The sequence below is a fragment of the Anas platyrhynchos genome, chromosome 3 (assembly GCF_047663525.1).
Source record: "Anas platyrhynchos isolate ZD024472 breed Pekin duck chromosome 3, IASCAAS_PekinDuck_T2T, whole genome shotgun sequence".
Taxonomy (NCBI): domain Eukaryota; kingdom Metazoa; phylum Chordata; class Aves; order Anseriformes; family Anatidae; genus Anas; species Anas platyrhynchos.
This window is the reverse complement of record NC_092589.1, coordinates 118,550,694-118,569,987: the sequence shown is the minus strand read 5'-3', so window position 1 is coordinate 118,569,987 and position 19,294 is coordinate 118,550,694. Positions and strand designations below refer to the sequence as shown.

The window sequence follows — 19,294 nt, the reverse complement described above, 5'->3', positions numbered from 1 at the left end:
TTGCTGGTTCTAGATTTTTTTTTTTTTTCTTTGCAGGGCCGTAGGTGACTTGTCTTGAATATTGACAAGTGCAGGCATTAAATTCTTGACCAAAGAGATCGTTATGAAGAATGATTTAAGGGGGCATGGTCATTGTTTATGCTGACTTGGCGCCTTGCAGGGTTAAGAACTGGACTGTTGAATTAATGCAGAGATGAGTCATTCAAAGATGCTGCTGAGACAAACACCCGGAAAAGGTTATCGACGAGGATTTTTAGAAACCTAGCAAGAAAGCTAGCCAGAAAGCTAGCAAGAAAGATTCCGTGTTGGATAACAGTAAAAAAAAAATCATTGACTAAGCCTGTAGAAAACAGAATTAATGAAGACTTAACACAATTATAATTACTGGCAGGCTCAATCTATTGAATAAACTCCTCCCATTGTGTATTATTTAAAAAAAAATCACTGTTCCTTTTCTGAGAAATAGCTGTTACCTAACCAAAGCATCGAGAGCTGCAGTTCTATTTCTAACCTAAAAGCAGGTTAGAGTTGCCTACACAGTTTCTGGGTGTGACCACACCTCTTCTGCTCTTGCTTTTAACTTGATTGTAACTACAGATGTGCAAATAGAATTCTGCTCTTGATTTTAACTACAGATGTGCAAACAGAATAACAATTCAGGCTTCCTGCTTTGTCATCATCCCTGCTGAGGGAAGCTGGGTTCTGAGACAATGCTGAACAAACTCTCTTCTTCCTCACCATCTTCCTTAAGAATGAAATATATTTCAGGACATGTTGTCATAAATGGAATAGTATCTTCTGCTTTCCATTTATCAAGCATCTTGCTCTCACCTACACAGTATCGAGAGCACAAAGCAACTGGAAAACGTAGAAGATCAAGAGTGACTAACTTTGAGAAATTACACAAAGGGACCTCTGCTCTGCTCCAGCTGTTGCTTGCTTAACTCTGAATATCTGGATGTATAAATAGAAATAGTTAGCAGTAATGTGTGAAGGTACTATAAAAGCAAGGAAACATGTTTATTCTGATACACAGTTTATGCAAAACATTAATCACAAGTTCATAACAAGTTAACTCTTTCTACGTTTTCCAGTGATTGGGGATAATGCAATTACTCAATAGTCAATACAAATAATACTGAATCTCATACTAAATTGCCACTGAACCTTTTAAATAAGCTGTATTATCAGTCACAATAAAAAAGACACTATGAGATCTGCTTGGCAGCCTAAAGCCTCTGTGCAAACCATTAATATGTTGCTTCATTCAGGTAGAAAGAAAGGCAGCTACAAGCAAACACAGCAGCAGCATACTGCACAAACCACAGCCTTCCCCTCTTGGAGCAACGATAAACACAGGGTAGAGTGAAAGTAGGAAGGATTGCAGAAGCTATACCTGTCTGCCATAAACATTGACACAGATGCGTTTGCGTAACACCAACTGCATCTCTGCAGGGTGGCTGAGCTGGACGGTGGCTCTCACAATAAGGTAAACTCTTTCATCTGCTGCTGTTCCTTTGCTGAGCTGGATACAGTCGTGGACTGTGGAATCCCACGAGGCTTCTACTTTCACCTGCGAAGGAAAAAAATGTATCCTCTAATAAGCATAATTAGGTGTATAATTAACTGTAATTAATTAAGCATAATTAACAAAAATACATAATACATAAATTTTGAGAGTCAGCTTCTCCATTTCACTCCCTACGAAGAAAAATCCATGCACTCTAGAAGAGGCCATTTAAAAATCAAGATTAGTTTGCCAAATGAAGACGTTGGGATTAAAAATGCCAACTTGCTCAAACTGAAACATTTCCTCTTGAAGAAAACATATCTTTGAATACCCAAGATCATTGCAAATAAATTTTAAAATATGCAGAACTACAGGACCATTTGGCCTTTAGTGAGATAAACCAGAGAGCAACTGAGATTGCAGTGAAAACCTTCCATCACACTACACAACACACAGCTAAATATGTTAACCATAACCATAGTTAAGATTGCTTGTTTTTTTTGTTTTTTTTTTTTCAGCTGAAGGCTGAATATTCTCTTATTTACTGAGGTGTTTTGGGTTTTGTTTGTTTGTTTTTGCTTTGTTTTTGTTTGTTTTTTTTTCTTTCCCAAACAGACATTCAGAATTTCAACCTTCTGTAATGCTTGGCTTCAGATGAAGGAAGACTCCATTGAATTATGGTTCAACTCCAAGCAAATATACCTTAGAAACAAAAGTCAATTGTACAAGAAACAGGTGTTGTCTACTTTGTATGCTATATTTGACACGTTATTTTCACATCCTAATATATAGAGAGAACAATTAAAAGACTCCTGAGCTAAAATATACTGGTCTGCATCTCCGCTTACCTCACTATCGTGATGTTTTACAATCTGCAGTTCAAAAAATTCCTCCTCTTCTTCTGCAACAAGGGTAGCATCCCACCCACCTGCTTCTGGGTCATCCAGGTTATCTTGGGAGCTGAAGTCATCAGCTGGAAACAAAAGGGAAGGCAGAAGGTGAGGAGAAATGACACAACTATCCCATTTAACAACATCCATCCAACAATTCATGAATTCACATTTCCATCTCTGCAGCTTGGCTCCTTATACTCTACCTGCCCAAGACAAGCTCACCCCATTTCAAACAGAGCTGTTTCTATACAGAACTGTGCACAAAAATTTGGGAGTGCAGACTCAGGTGTGCCTTATGAAGTTCCTTGTTGGAGAGGAAAATCCCCCAGCTGTAAATATCCCTTCCTTGCCCACAGGCATATTTTGAGCACTATTGCTCAATTAAACCAAGTACATTGCTTGGTATAATTACTTTGGTGATTTTTTTCTTCTTTTTTTTTTTTTTGAAATAAAGGAAAGCTGCTGGTTGGACAAGTAAAAATACGGTACATTTAGATCATGATTAAATCTTTAGCGTCGTTTTCAAGAACAAGCTCAACCTGCTCTGGCTTGAGTCCCTCACCGTTAATGAATTATTAACTAGCTCCTCTCTGAAGCCCTTTGATATATCAATACACTTTTTGAGGTAAATAAGCCATAAATGTAAAGAGCATTTCAGCAAAAACCTCGTCACCACAGGCAGAATGCCACCTCTCCTCTCTCACCTGATGCTCCTAATCCAAGCGTTAACCCTCTTCTAAACATCACAGCAAGGATTTGTTCAACCAATTAAGCATTGCTGGCTCCCTGGTCTATTTAGGGTTGCTGATTTACCAAAGATGGGGAAATTATAGTCAAGATAAGTATCTATCGAGTACACTGTTCAAACTGGAGCTTGTATTTAGATGCATTAAAACACACATACATTAAGGAAACAAAGAAGACTGCACCGTGTAAGATAAGCTTGAGTTTATCATGGCACTTATATTTGATATGCAGACGTTACTACCAGTGACTTCACATTTTCTGCTAATGGACTGAGAAAGACATTACATAGCACCAGGGTAATATCCTTGCAAGACCTCGGAAGGAGAATTCCCAATGATTAAGTTTTCATTGCACCGCCTACTATGTTCACCTTCTCAGGTAGACTCATTTTACTATTTCTCTTTCACCTATTAAATATCTGCCAAATAGCAGGAATACCAAAATGTCCAGTTCCTTCCATAAACAATGCTGTATGTTTTGAAACTTTAAGCGATATGATTCAGTGAAAAATGTGCTGTTTCAAATTAATCTACCTGCCGTTCCAGGCATTTCTTCACTTTATTAGCTTGCTTAAATTCTATAACATCTTGGGTTGTACAAAGTTTGATTCAAAGTACTCTGTCCTTTTAAGAACCACTTACCATTCAAGTCGAGGAAAATAACAGGAATGTGTGTTTCCATACCAGGCACGGGAGTCCTAAAATGCAAGACAGTGACAATGGCGGCATTTAAATTAAAGCAGATTTACCCAGCACACGTACTTTTTGATACAAGCTCACAGTATATTACATTCAGTACAACTACAATTCCAAGTCAGACCAATGATAACCTTGGCAAACAGCTTTATTTTAATTTACTGTTGCAGATTCAGAGAGACTCAACTAAATTGATACTTCTTTTATACCAGCTCTCTTACAATTATTATATTCTTTGACCTCTGCTTTCAGAAATGTTTTCTCCCTCTAAAACACTAATAGCAAAATTAAGTTTATTTACTCTGACATACACATTTATTAAATGCAAACCCCTCTGCATTATTGATATCAGTGAAGACAGCAGAGTTGGTCAGAATATCCAGCAGCTATGCAGCAGATTTTAAGCTACTATTGATGCTGCACAGTTGCTGTTCTGTCTTGCTAAACGTATCTAAGAGTCCAAGAGGATGCATAAGCCATGACTTTCACAGGGTGGATGAAGGGATAACATAGGTGTTGTTTTGTTAGTTTATAAAATTAAATATTCTGTGGCCTTGCACTTTAAAGCTACAACATTATTGATGAACTAAAATGTAATATGAAGCATGAAAACATTTTAAAAGACGCCTTGTTGCAATCTTAGCTGTAGAAAGGCTGTAGCCATCTCATGTCAAACTTGGACTTAATGAGTTTTATAGTGAACAAGAGCAGGCTGGAATCTTATTTAATGTCTACTTTGGTGCTGGAGTCACACCAAACACTTCCTTTGGTGCAAATGCATTCATAATAGATTCTTCCTCAAGTATGTTTCCTGCAGCTCTACTGTTTCCAAACCCAGTCAAATACTTTAATGTGAACGTCTCCAATAAAGCTTTTGCCATTTTTATATTTCAAAAGTACTAATTTTAACAAACCTCAGCTTAAAACGCTCATTTCCAGCTATAAATACCATTAGAGTTTTGCTCAGAAAAACATTGCAGAACATTGAAAGCAACTGAAAACGAGGTTTGAAACTAAACAGCCTTACTTCCTTATCTGCAGTTGTTACTCACAGCTGCTACAGTATGGCAAGCTCAGTCTAGCGTAATTTACTATTTTTAATGTTTAGAAAATTACATGGAACACTTGCTGACTAAACAGACTTTGCGCTTAAACCAGGAATGCAACAAAATGCTCCTGTAGATGCATTTTTATTATGACAGAGCAGCCTTTTAAGTGAATGAACTAGGTAATTAACATATTAGCTAATTTTTTTAAATGGTAAGTGCAGTGGTAATAAATATTGATTCCGTTTCCTCAGAAGGTCATAATTACACTCTGATCAATAATAGTATCGTTTACTAAATAGCATTTCTGGATTTCAGATACACAGCCTAATAAAATAATTTAAGCAATCGCCCTAATTTTAACAACTTTGCTCATGCAGTGTACAGAATCCAGATTAAGGAAAGGAAAAAATGGCAACAATCCAAGCCAGGAACAAGCCGTGCATCATTTTTATATTCATCCTTGCATATGGCGATGCATGTTCATACCACTCTGCTGGAGCTCCAGGGATCCCACTGCCTGCAGAAGGCACCATCACCGCGTTCCTTTCTTCGGTGAGCGTTAGCCTCATCTCTAAAAGCTGTGCCTCCCGATCCGCATCGTCCTCTGTTTTGTCTGGAGAAGCAGGATGTCAGTGAGGACAATAGAGAACATTTCTTACACAGTGCCTTTATCATGTGTCGATGATCTTACACCGTCATAATAGAATAAAACCCCCTCTGTTCCGAAATTTGGCACACAAAGAAGCACACAGCGTAAATAAAACAATAAAATCTTACACAGGCTTCTCTAATTTGGTTTCACTGAAAGCCAAGTAGTGGTGGCTTCAGAGATTCAACTCTCCATTGCCTTCTTTTCTATCTTACAATATATTAAAAGTGTCTGTGCATGTCTCTCAACCTATCACTGTTTTTACCTGTAATAGCATTTTGCTTACCAGGCTTCCCAACGAGTTTTTGCAACTGCTGATCGAGATATTCCTGACGCTTTGTTAAGGCACACAGCCACTTCCGACGGAGCCTCTCCAAATCCCTATCCTGCACAGAGGAAAGAAGTCATATTAAATATTGACCCTGGAAAGCCAGCGTTTCCTATTTGTGGCTTACATGTTTCCTCAACACTATTGCTCGTCTTGTACCCGAAGAAGCAGATGAGACAGAGCAGACCTCTGATGAATCACTTTGCTCTTCTCTATGCTTTCTCTTTGTAGGGGACAACCCTAAGAGAAATGCAGAATAGCCGAGGTTGGAAGGGACCTCCGGAGGTTGTCTAAGCCTGCTCTGTGCCCAAAGCAGGCTCGCTTACAGCAGCTTGTTTGGGCACATGCCCAGCTGGGATTTGAGCATCTCTGCAAATGGAAGCTGCAAAAACTCTCTGGGCAACCTGGTCCAGTGTCTGACCACCATTATGGTAAAAAAAAAAAAAAAGTTTCTTATGTTGAAGTGGAGGTTCACTGCCTTTTGTACCTGCACTGGATACCACTGTGAGGAGGCTGGCTGTGTCTTCTTACACCCTCCCATTACATGGTGGAGTAAGGGAGGGCTGACACGATCCCCCCCCGAGCCAAATCTTCTCCTCAAGGCTAAACAGCCTCAGTTCTCTCAGCATTTCCTCACAGGTTCAGTCCCTTAACTTTCCACATCTTATTTAAGTGCTGTTAGCTTGCCAGATTAAGGCATTTCTTTTTCTCTAACTCTTATTTTGCTCTAGCCAGTACTCAGCTGAGCATGCTTCACTTTACCCATCTTCTTTGCCCTAAACCTAATCTAAAACTGACTAACCATAAACTTGTGGCAAAGCTGGAACCCCCTGTCCATATTCACAGCCCACCATTCATGCTCAGTGTTTAGCAGCCTTACATTAGGAATCTGCTCCTAACCCCATATCATGCCATTATCCCCAGTTAGGGCATTTGTGCCTGAGCCTTTTCACGTATTTTTAAGTGCCCGTGTCCTTCAAAAAACACCTCTGCATCCCCAAGAACATTGAGTTCATTTGTCTGTGGTGCAGAAATGCTCAGAAATGATGTATGATACTCTGCATGCTGTATGTTGAGTGCCACAACGATGAGCTACCCGCTCTGGGATGCCTTCAGGGAAGCGTCTTTCATGGCAATAGCAGTTCAGTTTCATTCCACGTCAAACTACAACAAACACTTTGTCAAGGAAAACGGGTGGCTGCAAGACTATAAACTACGTTTGCATTGCTCACCTGCAGACCCCTACAATTATGCTGGAACCTGTCAGGAAGCATTAAACCTAAATCTCTTGTCGCTCACATTATACGAAGTTGAGCTTTACAATGATGGTGATGTGCTTTTGTTAAAGTTATTCACAAGAAGATGAAAAATATATCGCAAATACTGTACCTCATCAGTTCTCCCGTAAGGCTCACGTTACAGTGGCATTACATACGTTAAACAAAAATCACTGGGCTGATTTCAAGTAGTTGTTTCCCTGCCATCTTAGGGCCTTAGGAACAGAATCCCCCTTGCTGGCCGAAGGGTTGATTACACTATATTCCAGGTCTCATAAATAGCACATTCGTAATATGAAACAGCATGGAGTATTTTGACTGCATCTTCAACGCCACTGTGCCTAATCTTGTTCTTAATGCAGACAATCTAAGTCTAACCACAGCTTGTCAAAAAGGAAGACTGCTTCTCTCGAAACAGAAAAGGAAACACAATTGGATCTTGCTTTGGAAATGTGGTTAAAGGTGTCTTGTTCCTTACCTTCTAACTTTCTAATCCACCATACGGCTTCATAGCATAATGATCTATGCAATTCTCAAGTTTTTAATGTTTTCGGAGGAAAGGCTCTTTACATGCAGCAAAGACACAGCAAAGATAAAATCCTGTTCCTCTTCTAACATGTCTTATACTGAGAATATCTGAATTTATAATAAGAAATTATTTTTACCTGGTAACTGTCCATTTCATCCTCTTCTTCCTAGGCCAAAAGATGCAAAATCATGCTATTAATTTTTTTTGACAGCAGGAAACGTTTAATGCAAAAAGTGCTACTAATTTAAGTAATATTAGCAATCTCCTGTGAAAGTCTGAGCTTAGCAATGGTGAGGCCACAGAATTAAAACAGAATGACATCCCAAAGATTTGCTGCTATCTGCTGGTCTAAACACAAACTAAAACAATCCAACTGAAAAAGAATTACAGAATTTCACTGAAATAAAGTTATTCGAATTTATCATAATTGGAAGAAAGTGAAATATTGAAATTGCCCTTAGAAAGAGACAGGTGCTAAAGTGAAACAACTTGAAACCTGTTGATCCTGGACAGAAAAGTAAAAATCTGCTGGTTTACCTGCAAAAGTTAAATATGTTGGATATCACTGGAAATCAAAGTCTAACACAACGGATTCCAGGCAAGCTTGCTGTAGCATTTAGAGGAGAAAATGTAAACATTTAAGCCAATTGTTTGGGAGGTTGAATAACCGTCTGCCATACCAGCAGCCACAATGTGAGACCTTAGACGTTTTGATTCCCGTTATCTTCTGATGGGAGACACCACCTTTCATTCTCAACACGCATCAGAACCATTTGCACAGAGAGTAAGAACAAGTGCAACTCCTGCACGGAGAATGGGAAAGCAGCAAGGACTCCAATCCTGAGCGATTACTCATCTATTTAAGTAATACCAAGCCACTGGAGCCTACTTTTGTATCTTCGTAATGAAAGCAAAAACTTAGCTAAGCTGAAATTAAAAAGCCATATAGAAAGAGGCATTTTCTTAGTTCAAGTCCTTTAGAAAATCTTTCACATTCCACAGATAGTGATTGACTGGAGATAAAGAAATGCTAATAAGGGGACTAAAAATCCAGATGTTCGAGTCAGAGGGCTATTGTAAGCAGCAGAACTAATAAAACATGTTTTTCAATAGCTCTTTCCCATGTGGGTTATCAGTATCAGAGAGAGCTCAGTAGTCTCGCCCTCAAGGGGAGCTTAAGTCTTTCTTCTTGAAAGAATTGATTATTATGTGCACTGCCAGCTCTGCCTGATACGGCTGAAACTGGCCAGCAGCTCAGAAGTCCGATGGGGAAGAAACAGGGTGAGACAGACAGGATGCTCACCTGGGACTCGTTCCCTTATAAAACTGGATAAGTGGCGTGTGTATGTGTTGGGTGCATAACAGTCACAGCTTTCAAGTCAAATTTGCCAGAAATAATTGTTCTGACTCAGGAGAGAAGAATCTTAAAAGACTTGCTCAGCTCAGAAGTAGGAAAGAAAAAAAATTCCTTCCTGAATAGGAAATGGGTATCAGGAACTGCTGTGATGGGAGAACAGCTAGGAAACTTGCAGGCAGAGTCACAATCATAGGCATAATGGGGAAATAAAAGCAATAATCTGCCTAGGATATTCTAAAAAGTGAGATTTCTGCAAAGGTGGAAAAAATTCCCTTTAATGGCACACAAGAGGCAAAGGATTGCTGAGGTTAGGAGACAACAAAAAAGCCAACTACTTCAGACCTCACAAAGGGAAAAACAATTCTGGTTAAGCAAAAAGGAGGAGCTGACACACACTGAATCATACTCTGTCAACAGGGTAAACATTATGGAAAGCTGGGAGATGTCCCAATCTACTTGGCTTTTAGCTGGCCTTACCTCAAGCAGGGCAGCTAATCAAGCAAATCCACAGACTTGATTGTTCTGTTGCACTAGATTTTGGCTTGCTAGCTCTGAGTGACTGAATTTTATTTAATTTAGCTGCTAGGGAAGAAGCAGCACTGCACTAAAAACAGGTAGGAGCACCACAAGAAGACAAGCTTCTAAAACAGGGCAAGTGAGCCAGTGTGCCGTCATCATAAGCCACCAGATAAGCACTAGGTCAAGCATGCTCCCTCCAACCAGATCAACCAGAATGAAACCAACTTCTAATATGGGCCCACACAACTCTGATGTTTGTAACACAAACTATTTGAATATACATTCCATTGATTCACTGTAACTTGAATATTTACTTAAAATCACTGCTCTGTGTAATATTTGAAGCAAAATCTACTGGACAAACTCCAAAAGAATTTTGGGAATTTGGACTTTTTTCTTTCCTTCTTTGAATAGTGTGTGAAAGCTGTGCTGCTTTTAAGGATACGAAACTCTCCAGAAGAGTAGCATTACAAATATTGTTTTTGTCATGGAAAATGATTTTGATTAAGAGGAAGATCTTCCACAACACTTGTTGAAATATTTGGATTTAGAATATCCTGCATAATCCACAATACCACCAGCAATTTTGACAATTTTTCTTGTTGCTTTACATGCTTGTTAAGTAGGTTCAGTAATGCCCTCCCCTCATCATCCCCCTACTCAACACAAATAAACCAAAAACTTGGAACCAATGAAGTTGCTTCCAATTGCACTGAACTTGAGACATCATTTAATGGATTCATGTGACTTGGAAATATGGGTTGCTGATAAGAAATATTCAGACTTACCTGATAATTTTCAGGCACTTTTTGTGACTTGGCATGTTTTATTTGAACACAACCAATTCCAACAGATAGAATCGATTCCTCCATCAGTGGTAAGGTCCCGGATTCCTGTACAGATCTCACTTCAACCTGAATTCTTCGAGATTGTCCCTGCCCAAAAGAACAATTTGTAATACTTGAGAGAAAAAAAATAAAAGGTATGAAACGCTGAAAGCTTAATGACAGAGAGACCTCTACTGGCAGTCATTTGCAAGCAACATTTTATTATCATATGAAGAACAAAGTGGTGATCACTGCAATCTCAATGACCCAGTGCAGGAGATACTCCTTCTGTTGCAAGGATTTATGTTTACAGGATTTAGGTATTCATGGGGGAAAACAAATCATCATTCAGCCACTCAGTTTACTTTTTCTAGAGGCTTTTCAAAACGTACAATTAGACGATTATATTTTTAGTACTTCTGCAGGCAGAAAGTAGGACCTCTTCCCCACCTATAGAAGAGGAAAGAAAAATCTAATTTGGTGAGCTACTGGAGTTGTTTAAGAGAACTTTTCCTGACTCTGGTTTCCTTGACTGAAAATGCTTACCCACCTGCTGATGCTATCAATGCAGCAAAGGAACTGCTCCTTAGGAAAATACATAGGAACAAAATCAAAGGAGTTGAGGAGTTCAGAGGTGCAGCCTGTATCTAACCTTTACTAATTCCGAGTGTTATCTTGGCAATAACTTGTCACTGAAAATGTTAAGTGCTCAGTTAAGCATTAACAACTTCATGCCTGTAGAATTCAAAGGAAAAGGAGTAGTTGGCTGCAAAGATCAAAGAAGGGGGATTTCTGGACCTCTTAAAAAAAAAAAAAACAAGTTCAGTTTCTACCAGACACCACCACAGAACAGGTAACAGAACATAGTAAAAAGATTACAGGTAGCCCTTTGATCATCTTTACTTGAGAATTTGTGCAGACTGGGAGTTTCACTAAACACAGAAGGACTCCACTCACACAAGACCATATTTTGTGTCTAAGCTTGACAGTTCCTTGGACACCATCCCTCTGCCATAAAAAAGACCCAGAGGCTTCTTAAGCTTCCTGCAGACTCTTCCCACAGCTGAAATCCTGCACATGCCACTGTACCTGTCTCAGCTGAAAGATGCCTCCTGTGCATACATCCTTGGCAGGAGTCACCTCAACTGGGCAGTACTCCCCATTCTCATTCAGCTCTAGAATTTGAACCCAGAGTTCGACTTTTCGGGTTACTTCACTCCACCTGCAAAACACATCAAATGCTGTTTCTTTTGTCTTTTCCTTTTTGAAACCAAAAGAAAAGGAGAGAAGAAAAGAAAAGGAGAGAAGGAAAGAAAAGGAGAGAAGGAAAAAAAAGGAGAGAAGGAAAAAAAGGAGAGAAGGAAAGAAAAAAAGGAGAGAAGGAAAGAAAAAGCCAATCCCTGGCCCAGACTGCAGATTGAAGAAGTAAAAGAACACTTCTGTAGATGCCATTTGTGACCACCCCGGGTTATTAGTTGTGCAGTGCTTATAAATTTTACTGACAAGCCTTGCAGTCAAACATCAGAAATAAGCCTTTTCTTAGTTGTAATACAAAAACCAATTCCCCTAGATTCTAATATTTAAGCTCTGGTCTCAACTACTGCAACAGAAGGCCGGTGTTTTCAGTAAAATCAAATCCATACAGAAGACAGCAGAATGAAAAAATTACATCGTTTCACAAGCTTTTGAGATTGAAAGCACTTTCCTGAATGTCATCATACTACTGGCTTCCCTCAAGTTTTTCCAAGAGCTTAAATTCTTATGGGCACTTCTTAGTAGCTCAAAATTAAGAAGGAAAGAGTTACTACTCAGCTACCAAACGTAACTCACTATTTTATAACACCCCTTTTACAGCTTCTGTTTGCCATACCTTCCTGATTTTTCATTTAAATTTCTCCATATATGGCTTAATACTCAATATGTTCAACACAATCTCAGGCTGGAAATAAAAAGAGAAATAACTGCCAATAAATTAAGGGGCAGAGCTGTCTTCTAAAATAGGAGAGGCAAAACGACTTACATTTAGGAAAATGCTACTAAGCTTACTTTGGGCATAACAAATGGATGCCAGCAAAAAAAAAAAAAAACAACCTCCTTCAGCCTGAATTAGTCTACTGTTGTATATTTACTCCAGTTGAAGTAATTAGTACTACAGCTCTTCCAACGGAAGCATTACAGTGATAATGCTTCATGGCCAAGAATGAACAGGAGTCTGACCTTGAATACATCATCGTACAGTCAGAACAACCATCTTGATGGTTTAGACTCGATACCTCTATCTGGCTCAGGCCAGCATAGCAATATAACAGAAAATATTCAGTTTGCTATTTTCTGCTCCCTCCTAAAACCACCACTAACGTGCATGGGTTTGCCTAAAAAAAGGGACTTTCAAGTCTTTGGAGTTTTACCACTTGTAATTTGAAAGATGAGCATTCTCATCTTTCACTTTTTTAAAAACCTATTGACACATCTGACGGTATTTTCCCAGTAGTCTATTTATAGTAGTCTAACAGACATAGTCTCACACACCTGCTCAGTTTTCTTCAGTTCAAAATTTGACTATTTATCACAAACTGCTTCAAAATTAGGCCCTTCAGACAGAGATCTTCAGCATTTTAAACCAATGACCTACTTTCTGTATTTACCTGTCACGAAGGCTTCGTGTTTTGGCTTGAATTATTCCCAGATCCCACAGGGTTGGATTTTTGCGGTCACCACTCTGCTTGTGCCCATATACTTCAATTGCCAAAGCACCATCATACAGATGTTCCATGAAGTCTTCAGAAATATTTACAGAAAACTCCTGCAAGAGACAAGTTGATTAATGACTGTGACCACATAACACTTACTTAGGCTTAGAGACTTTCTGCCTTGACTTTAATATAAGGATTTAGTGCCTGAGACCCAAGATAGAAGAAGGGAAGAACTGTCATCTCCATTTGCAAAATCAGGATGCAAGGCAAAAAAAAAAACAGGCCGAAAATCAAAGTCCGTAACAAGCTGAAAAATGACCACATGCTGTTCCAAGTCCTGATTCAATCTTAAAAATAAATAAATAAAATATAATCAAATATTCTAATATTTAGGATCAAATTCAAAACTCTTCAGAAGGTATTATATTTACTTTACAAATAAGTAGAATAAACTGCTCAGTGTAATAACAGATGAGAGGAAGAACAAGATGAGAACTCAGATGATTGTCTGGGATTCATCTAACCTGACTTTAGACATCTCTACTGAAGATGTCTCCACTTATTTAGTTGTTCTAAAGTCAAAAGAAAGAAATATCCTGTTCTAAGATACCTGACCTAACTTCAACATCTACATTAGGATGTAGATGTTGAAATTAGGTCAGGGATTTCTCTTTGCTGGTGTCAGTGTAGAGTAAGTAATCAGCTCAGATACGGACATCAAATATACTCAGATGGGTATCCCACTTCCACTCACTCTCAGCTGTATTTGTACTCTGAGTAAACTAACATAAGTCTCTTTGCCAAACAGATTGCTTTCTTTCATTAATCCCCTTCATCATCTTCAGTGATTTTTGTACAAGTGAACCGTAGAGCACAAGGTCTCTAAAGAGGTTTCAAGTTCTTACTAAAATGGCATAATGGTATCAGCCCCAAGAAGTATAATTAGGAGAGCAAATAAGCAACTTAGAGTGTTATGCAAGCATGAATCTGCTTTGCCTGCTACAGTTTCATTAATAAAACAGAAAAAAAATAATTACGTTGCAGTGATCGAAGACAACCATGCACCGCGGCTCCTTGCTGATGGGAGATAAGGAAGGATCCACCTCGGGTGCAACGTTAACTGGCTCCAGCTGATCCCAGAACGTGTATTTGCAGAACACAAAGTTGGAGAGGTGCTGGGGCAAGCCTGTTGCCTGAAGTATTTTGATCTAGAGGAGACAAGAAGCAAAGGAAACTAACTTATTAATCAGTATTAGATAGTATTCATAGATTTAAAAAGCTCCTTTATTATAAAAACGTTTTTCTGTTTTCCTGCAAAGGATAACTAAGAAAAAATTGGGGGGAGGGAAAAGTTTTACAAGTGGTGCATTTCTGCATTGATATACACTGGAGAAAATATTTTGAGCTCATCAGTTGAACATCGCCACTAGATGTCACCAAGCACAAATTTCTTGGGAATAAAAACTACCAAAATGAATTTTACAAATACACTAAACCATTTTGTTTACATTTAATGGAGAGATGCACTGAATAGTATAATTTAATAATACAAGAAAAATCACATTCTTCTAGCAAGTGGACTCCTTTATTCTGCAAATCCCTTGTTTGAAGATACTACTTGTCCTTATGTGATGCTAAAAATAACAGAAAAAGGGCTCTGACAACACAAAAGTCACCCCTGTCCCCCACCTTCTTCTTGTTCTTTTTTTTTTTTTTTTTTTTAATATGTAGGCCAAATAGAAAAATAATGTTTTGAATACACTTTCTGTTCCAAACACAACCATCATATTAACAACATTTAATTTAATAACATTTCTATTCTCCATTTGTCATACTAAGACTAACTGAGTTAGACTCCTCTGGTAAGGCACCACTCATGACCTCAGGAGAATGTTTCACCCTGTGCAGCTTGTAAGCACGTGGGGCTCTACTGGACAGGATAACAAGTGGAAAAAAAAAGCACTGTTGCCCTCAAATTGTTTGTACTGTCCAGAAGCCAGCAAAGTTTAGGTTTGACTCCCTCTAGTGCTTTTTGCCTCCCTTTTTTATTTTTGTTTGGAGCTTGGCCTATTTGCATTTTACTACCACTCAGAATTTGTAGTAGATCCTTCTTGCTAACTTACTGTTTATTATTAATAAACACATCTGTATATATTTCACAAAATATAAGAGAGAGAGACATTCACAGAACAAAGGGAGTTTATCAGATTCCATGACTGCTTTTGATTTAGATATTGCAGCTTCAATCTTGGTAGAGAAGTCTTCCATGTTTTCTAAGAATACACAGAAACTGTCTGGGGTAAGATTGCATGCATATAAATATACTTTAATGAATACTTTGCAGATTTAAAAATAAATCATGGAGACTGAAGAGAACAAAGACCATCTAGTTCTCTTGCATTATTTCAGCCACTTAAGAAGCAAAATATTATGAGAAAAGACCACACAGAAGTGCTTCAGGACAAATGCTGGACCCCAAGACACAACAGAAAGCCATGAAAACAAATACAGCCAAAGTACTAAACTCTGTACATACCACTAAGGCACAGCTTTTTATTATTATTGTTATTTAGTACAGTTTTATGTAGTCTACCAACAAGTTCAGAGTCAGGACTCTGCCTGTGTAGCTGAATACTAGACATGAACATTGCACACCAGGTTACAAAAAGGTATCTGATGTCCAGAAGCCAATACACCAGGGACTTCTTTATTTTAAGATGGGATGAAAAGGGAGAAGGTTACTCACGAGGCTGGGATATATCTGGAACTTACCCTGCAGACAAGTTTTCTCTCCTGAGTGTCATTCTCATTGGAATTCTCTGGACTATCCTCACCTCCAACCAACCTGTCGTCTATCTCTCCACTCACCCGAACAACTTCAACATGGAGACGTCCGGATACCTGATGAAAAAGGAGTACAGATTATTTGTTTGCCAGAGAACAGTGACATATTCAACCCCTTTCAGATAACTACAACTACTGCTGTCTGTCAGCAGACATTTTCTTCCTTTCTATTGTCTTGTGCTACGCATTTTTTGCACTAAGAAATGCAACCAGGCTAAGAATGATTGGAGCAAAGACTGAAGAGTCTTTGTTGTAAAAGCATTTAAAAAAATAATTAAAAAAAATCAGCCACTGCTCCCAAGAGTGACTTTGGGAACAGCATGCTGCAATCTCACTCACCATCCCATCAGTCTCTAGAGAGTCTGCAAAGTGCATGGGAGGCAGAGAGTGCACAGAATATGTATGCTCTAGCTGCCTTTGAATTTTTTCTTATGGTATTTAAGAGTCTATAAGATGACAATCAGTGAAAGGCAGTAGAGCTATATCTCATGCTGGTTCTACCACGTATTTTGGGTTGGTTTCTCCTTTCACAGGCACTACACTGTGATTTGGAGCCTAAACAACTCTAGTAAGGTATTCTGGGTTTTGCATAATCCCAAATTGTGAGCACACGAAACTGGAAAGTATCTATAATTTACTGGTATTAAGATCCACAGGCTGTAATTAAACAGTTGAGTAAGGATAGATTATAGAAGAATAACAAACCTCTCCCTTCTGATTGATGATTGGAACAGCGTATTGTAGCTTCACATCGTAGAACAGGCACTCAAGAAAAACGTTGGCTACTCCGATAAGGCTGTGGTTCTCCTGCTCATCATAGAATGGATCGGCTCGTCTGAAGTAAGCTCTCATCACCTTCAACCAAATTCAGAAAAATGTAAGAAAAACAAAGTTTTCACAACAGTTTTAAAAGTTTCACAAAATTAGCCCAACAAAAGAAAAAGGGGCAGAAGCAAGAGGCCAGATTAGGTCACAAGAAGAATGGAAACTTGATTTTTACTTTGGACTGAGCATAAGGCCTGTCCTCAGCAAGTTCTCTTTAACAGTGTCAGATCCAGAGAAGTCAGCCTGAACCCCAACTCCTTTGTGTTTACTTACTGCATTGAGCTCTGTGTGCAAACAAGCATCAAAGTGATGAGATAAGGGTTGATGGAACACTGAATATTGCTTCAGGAAAAACAAAGGCTCAGGAAAACTGTTACCTCTTTGTCTTTTCCGTCCCTCTCTCCACCACCACTCCTCCTGAACCAGAAGACTTTCTCACATCGACTTAAACAAAAAAATTAATAGGAATATATTTCCATTGGCATGGAACTGGAGTAATTTTTACTTACTGGGTTGTCTTCCTCACAGTCTTTCCACTCCTGGTAAAGATCCCTCATATCTACTAGGCGATTCTCCAGCTTCTCCAGTGACCAAATCTGTTTGCCTTTCCCTTTCCTTCTCACCTGAATGGCAGGCTCACTGAGAATTGCACCTCTCTGAGAAACAATTAAAGAGACATTAATGCAGAACCAGTGTCACAACAATGTAAAATAGTTTTAAAGCAACTGAAAACTGGGAGCATCTCTGCAAATAGTTGGGATTTCTTATTTTTTTTAATTCCAGCTTAATCAACAAAGCAAGCGTGACAGGTTGTTTGGCTGTCACAGTACATTCACGTTCAGTTTAACTGCAGCATCTCATCCCATGGGCAGTAGTTTCCGTGGATCCTCACCTCACATAGATGTTATAAATAGGAACATTTAAGCATTTCACAAATATTCTCAATTTACAGCAGCTTAGAGTTCTAGCTAAGGTTACTACTTTCTGCAACTTTTCAACTCCTGCAAATATTTAATACTCTTTACCACCTTGTTTCTAGATATGCCAGAAGACTGCAAGAAAAACAAGCAAACAAGAGACATTTCTAAAGCAGCTGATAAGAATTCTAGTCCTGGGATAAAATACATCTACTGAACTAACGACAGCTTTACTAGCACTAAGATTTTGAGCTGACCTCAAGAACAGAAAGGGTAAGACAACTTAGGCAGCCCGCTTGCAACAAGGAAGTCTGGGTTCAGTTCCCTCCTTTCAAAATTTCTAAGATGTCTGGAAGAAATCATCCAAATCCTCTCTGCTCCAGCTTCTCCCTGTACAATGGGGACGACAGCATTTTCTCTAGCATGATGGAAAGGCAAATGCCTATAAAGCGATGGCAAACAGGTGAGGTAGGTGTTACCTAATCTACATGGATTTTATCACTCTGCAGCAGAAGCAAATGAGAACTTCAACATCAGTGGAAAGAATTTTCACTATAACATTTATCAGTAAATTAGCATGTTATAACACTTTCACAGTAACTAAATAAGATAAAAACTTAGCTAGCTCTAACTCAGCCATGTTTAATGCACATGAATACAATGGCAAACTGTCCGGACCATCACAGTCAGAACAAGACAAGTATGAACCCTGAGGGGCAAACGCAGTGAGCAAAGATTTAGTTCCATTACAGCTACATTACCTTACTGTTAGCATTAAGGCTGGAAGCTGGGATCTGGAGGGTGACTTTATACTCTGTTCTCTTGTCCAATTCCTCTCCAATAAAATTGGCTTCTCTCACATACAAATTGGCTTTAACAATCTGCTCTCGCAGCTTTCTCAGGCTGTGGGTCAACATTTCTTCTCTAAAAGAAGGCAATTTGTTGAGGGGAGGAGGGGAGACAGGAAAAATCATGACATTTAGGTATTGAAATTGAATGCGAAGCACAAGATCACTTGACAGCGAAGGAGTCGACATTCAGCTATTTAACACACAAATCCAACAAATTAAATTGCATTTCCTCTGGGGAAAAAAAGATTATCTGTATGAATTTAGCAGTATGAACATTAGCATATTGCCAGCTTTAGAGACTTCTCCACGCATCTGCTGAACAGTCAGCACTTGTGTGGCTAATTCCAGAGTTTTCCCACCACAGATGTGGATGTTCTGTCTTACAGAGAAAGACTTATTTAAAGACCATGACCCACTTGCTCACTGGCCTCCCAGGCAAGTGTATCAGAGAGACAACTGTGCAGTGCAGGGATCTCCAACCACAAAGTGTTCCAAACAGACAGCTAACACCTTGTTAGACTGCCTCAAGTATTTTCTATTTCAGAAGATGCTTCTTAAGCTATTTAAACTGGCTTTCTGTTTTCTCTTTACAACATCTTTGCCATGCCTCTTGTTTTTGAGAGAGTTTAATCTTCCTCCTGCAGCTGCTCTTTTTGACAGTAATACTGGCAAGGACCATTTAGAGGCAGAAGAAATTACCCTCAGTGCAATTGTCTAGGAAGAGGGAGAGGAGTGTAGCCCCTCTGTGGTTGTTACACAGTTCTTGCAGTGTTTCGGATCAAAT

The 19,294-nt window shown here is 38.9% G+C and overlaps 1 protein-coding gene across 4 annotated transcripts in view; it reads right to left on the bottom strand.

Annotated features, from left to right (window-relative positions):
- Positions 1-19,294, bottom strand: part of KIF13B (kinesin family member 13B) — a 121,171-nt gene that overhangs the window by 30,649 nt on the left and 71,228 nt on the right. For all 4 annotated transcript variants that reach the window (XM_027455411.3, XM_027455410.3, XM_027455413.3 and 1 more), the window contains exons 18-31: positions 18,421-18,583; positions 17,252-17,398; positions 16,623-16,772; positions 15,846-15,974; positions 14,111-14,281; positions 13,026-13,183; positions 11,470-11,602; positions 10,342-10,488; positions 7,814-7,843; positions 5,830-5,929; positions 5,381-5,507; positions 3,792-3,847; positions 2,359-2,483; positions 1,397-1,573 (exon numbers count right to left, since the gene is read on the bottom strand). In XM_027455411.3, the coding sequence (XP_027311212.2) occupies positions 1,397-1,573; positions 2,359-2,483; positions 3,792-3,847; positions 5,381-5,507; positions 5,830-5,929; positions 7,814-7,843; positions 10,342-10,488; positions 11,470-11,602; positions 13,026-13,183; positions 14,111-14,281; positions 15,846-15,974; positions 16,623-16,772; positions 17,252-17,398; positions 18,421-18,583 (1,813 nt within the window). The remainder of the gene's footprint in view (positions 1-1,396; positions 1,574-2,358; positions 2,484-3,791; positions 3,848-5,380; positions 5,508-5,829; positions 5,930-7,813; positions 7,844-10,341; positions 10,489-11,469; positions 11,603-13,025; positions 13,184-14,110; positions 14,282-15,845; positions 15,975-16,622; positions 16,773-17,251; positions 17,399-18,420; positions 18,584-19,294) is intronic.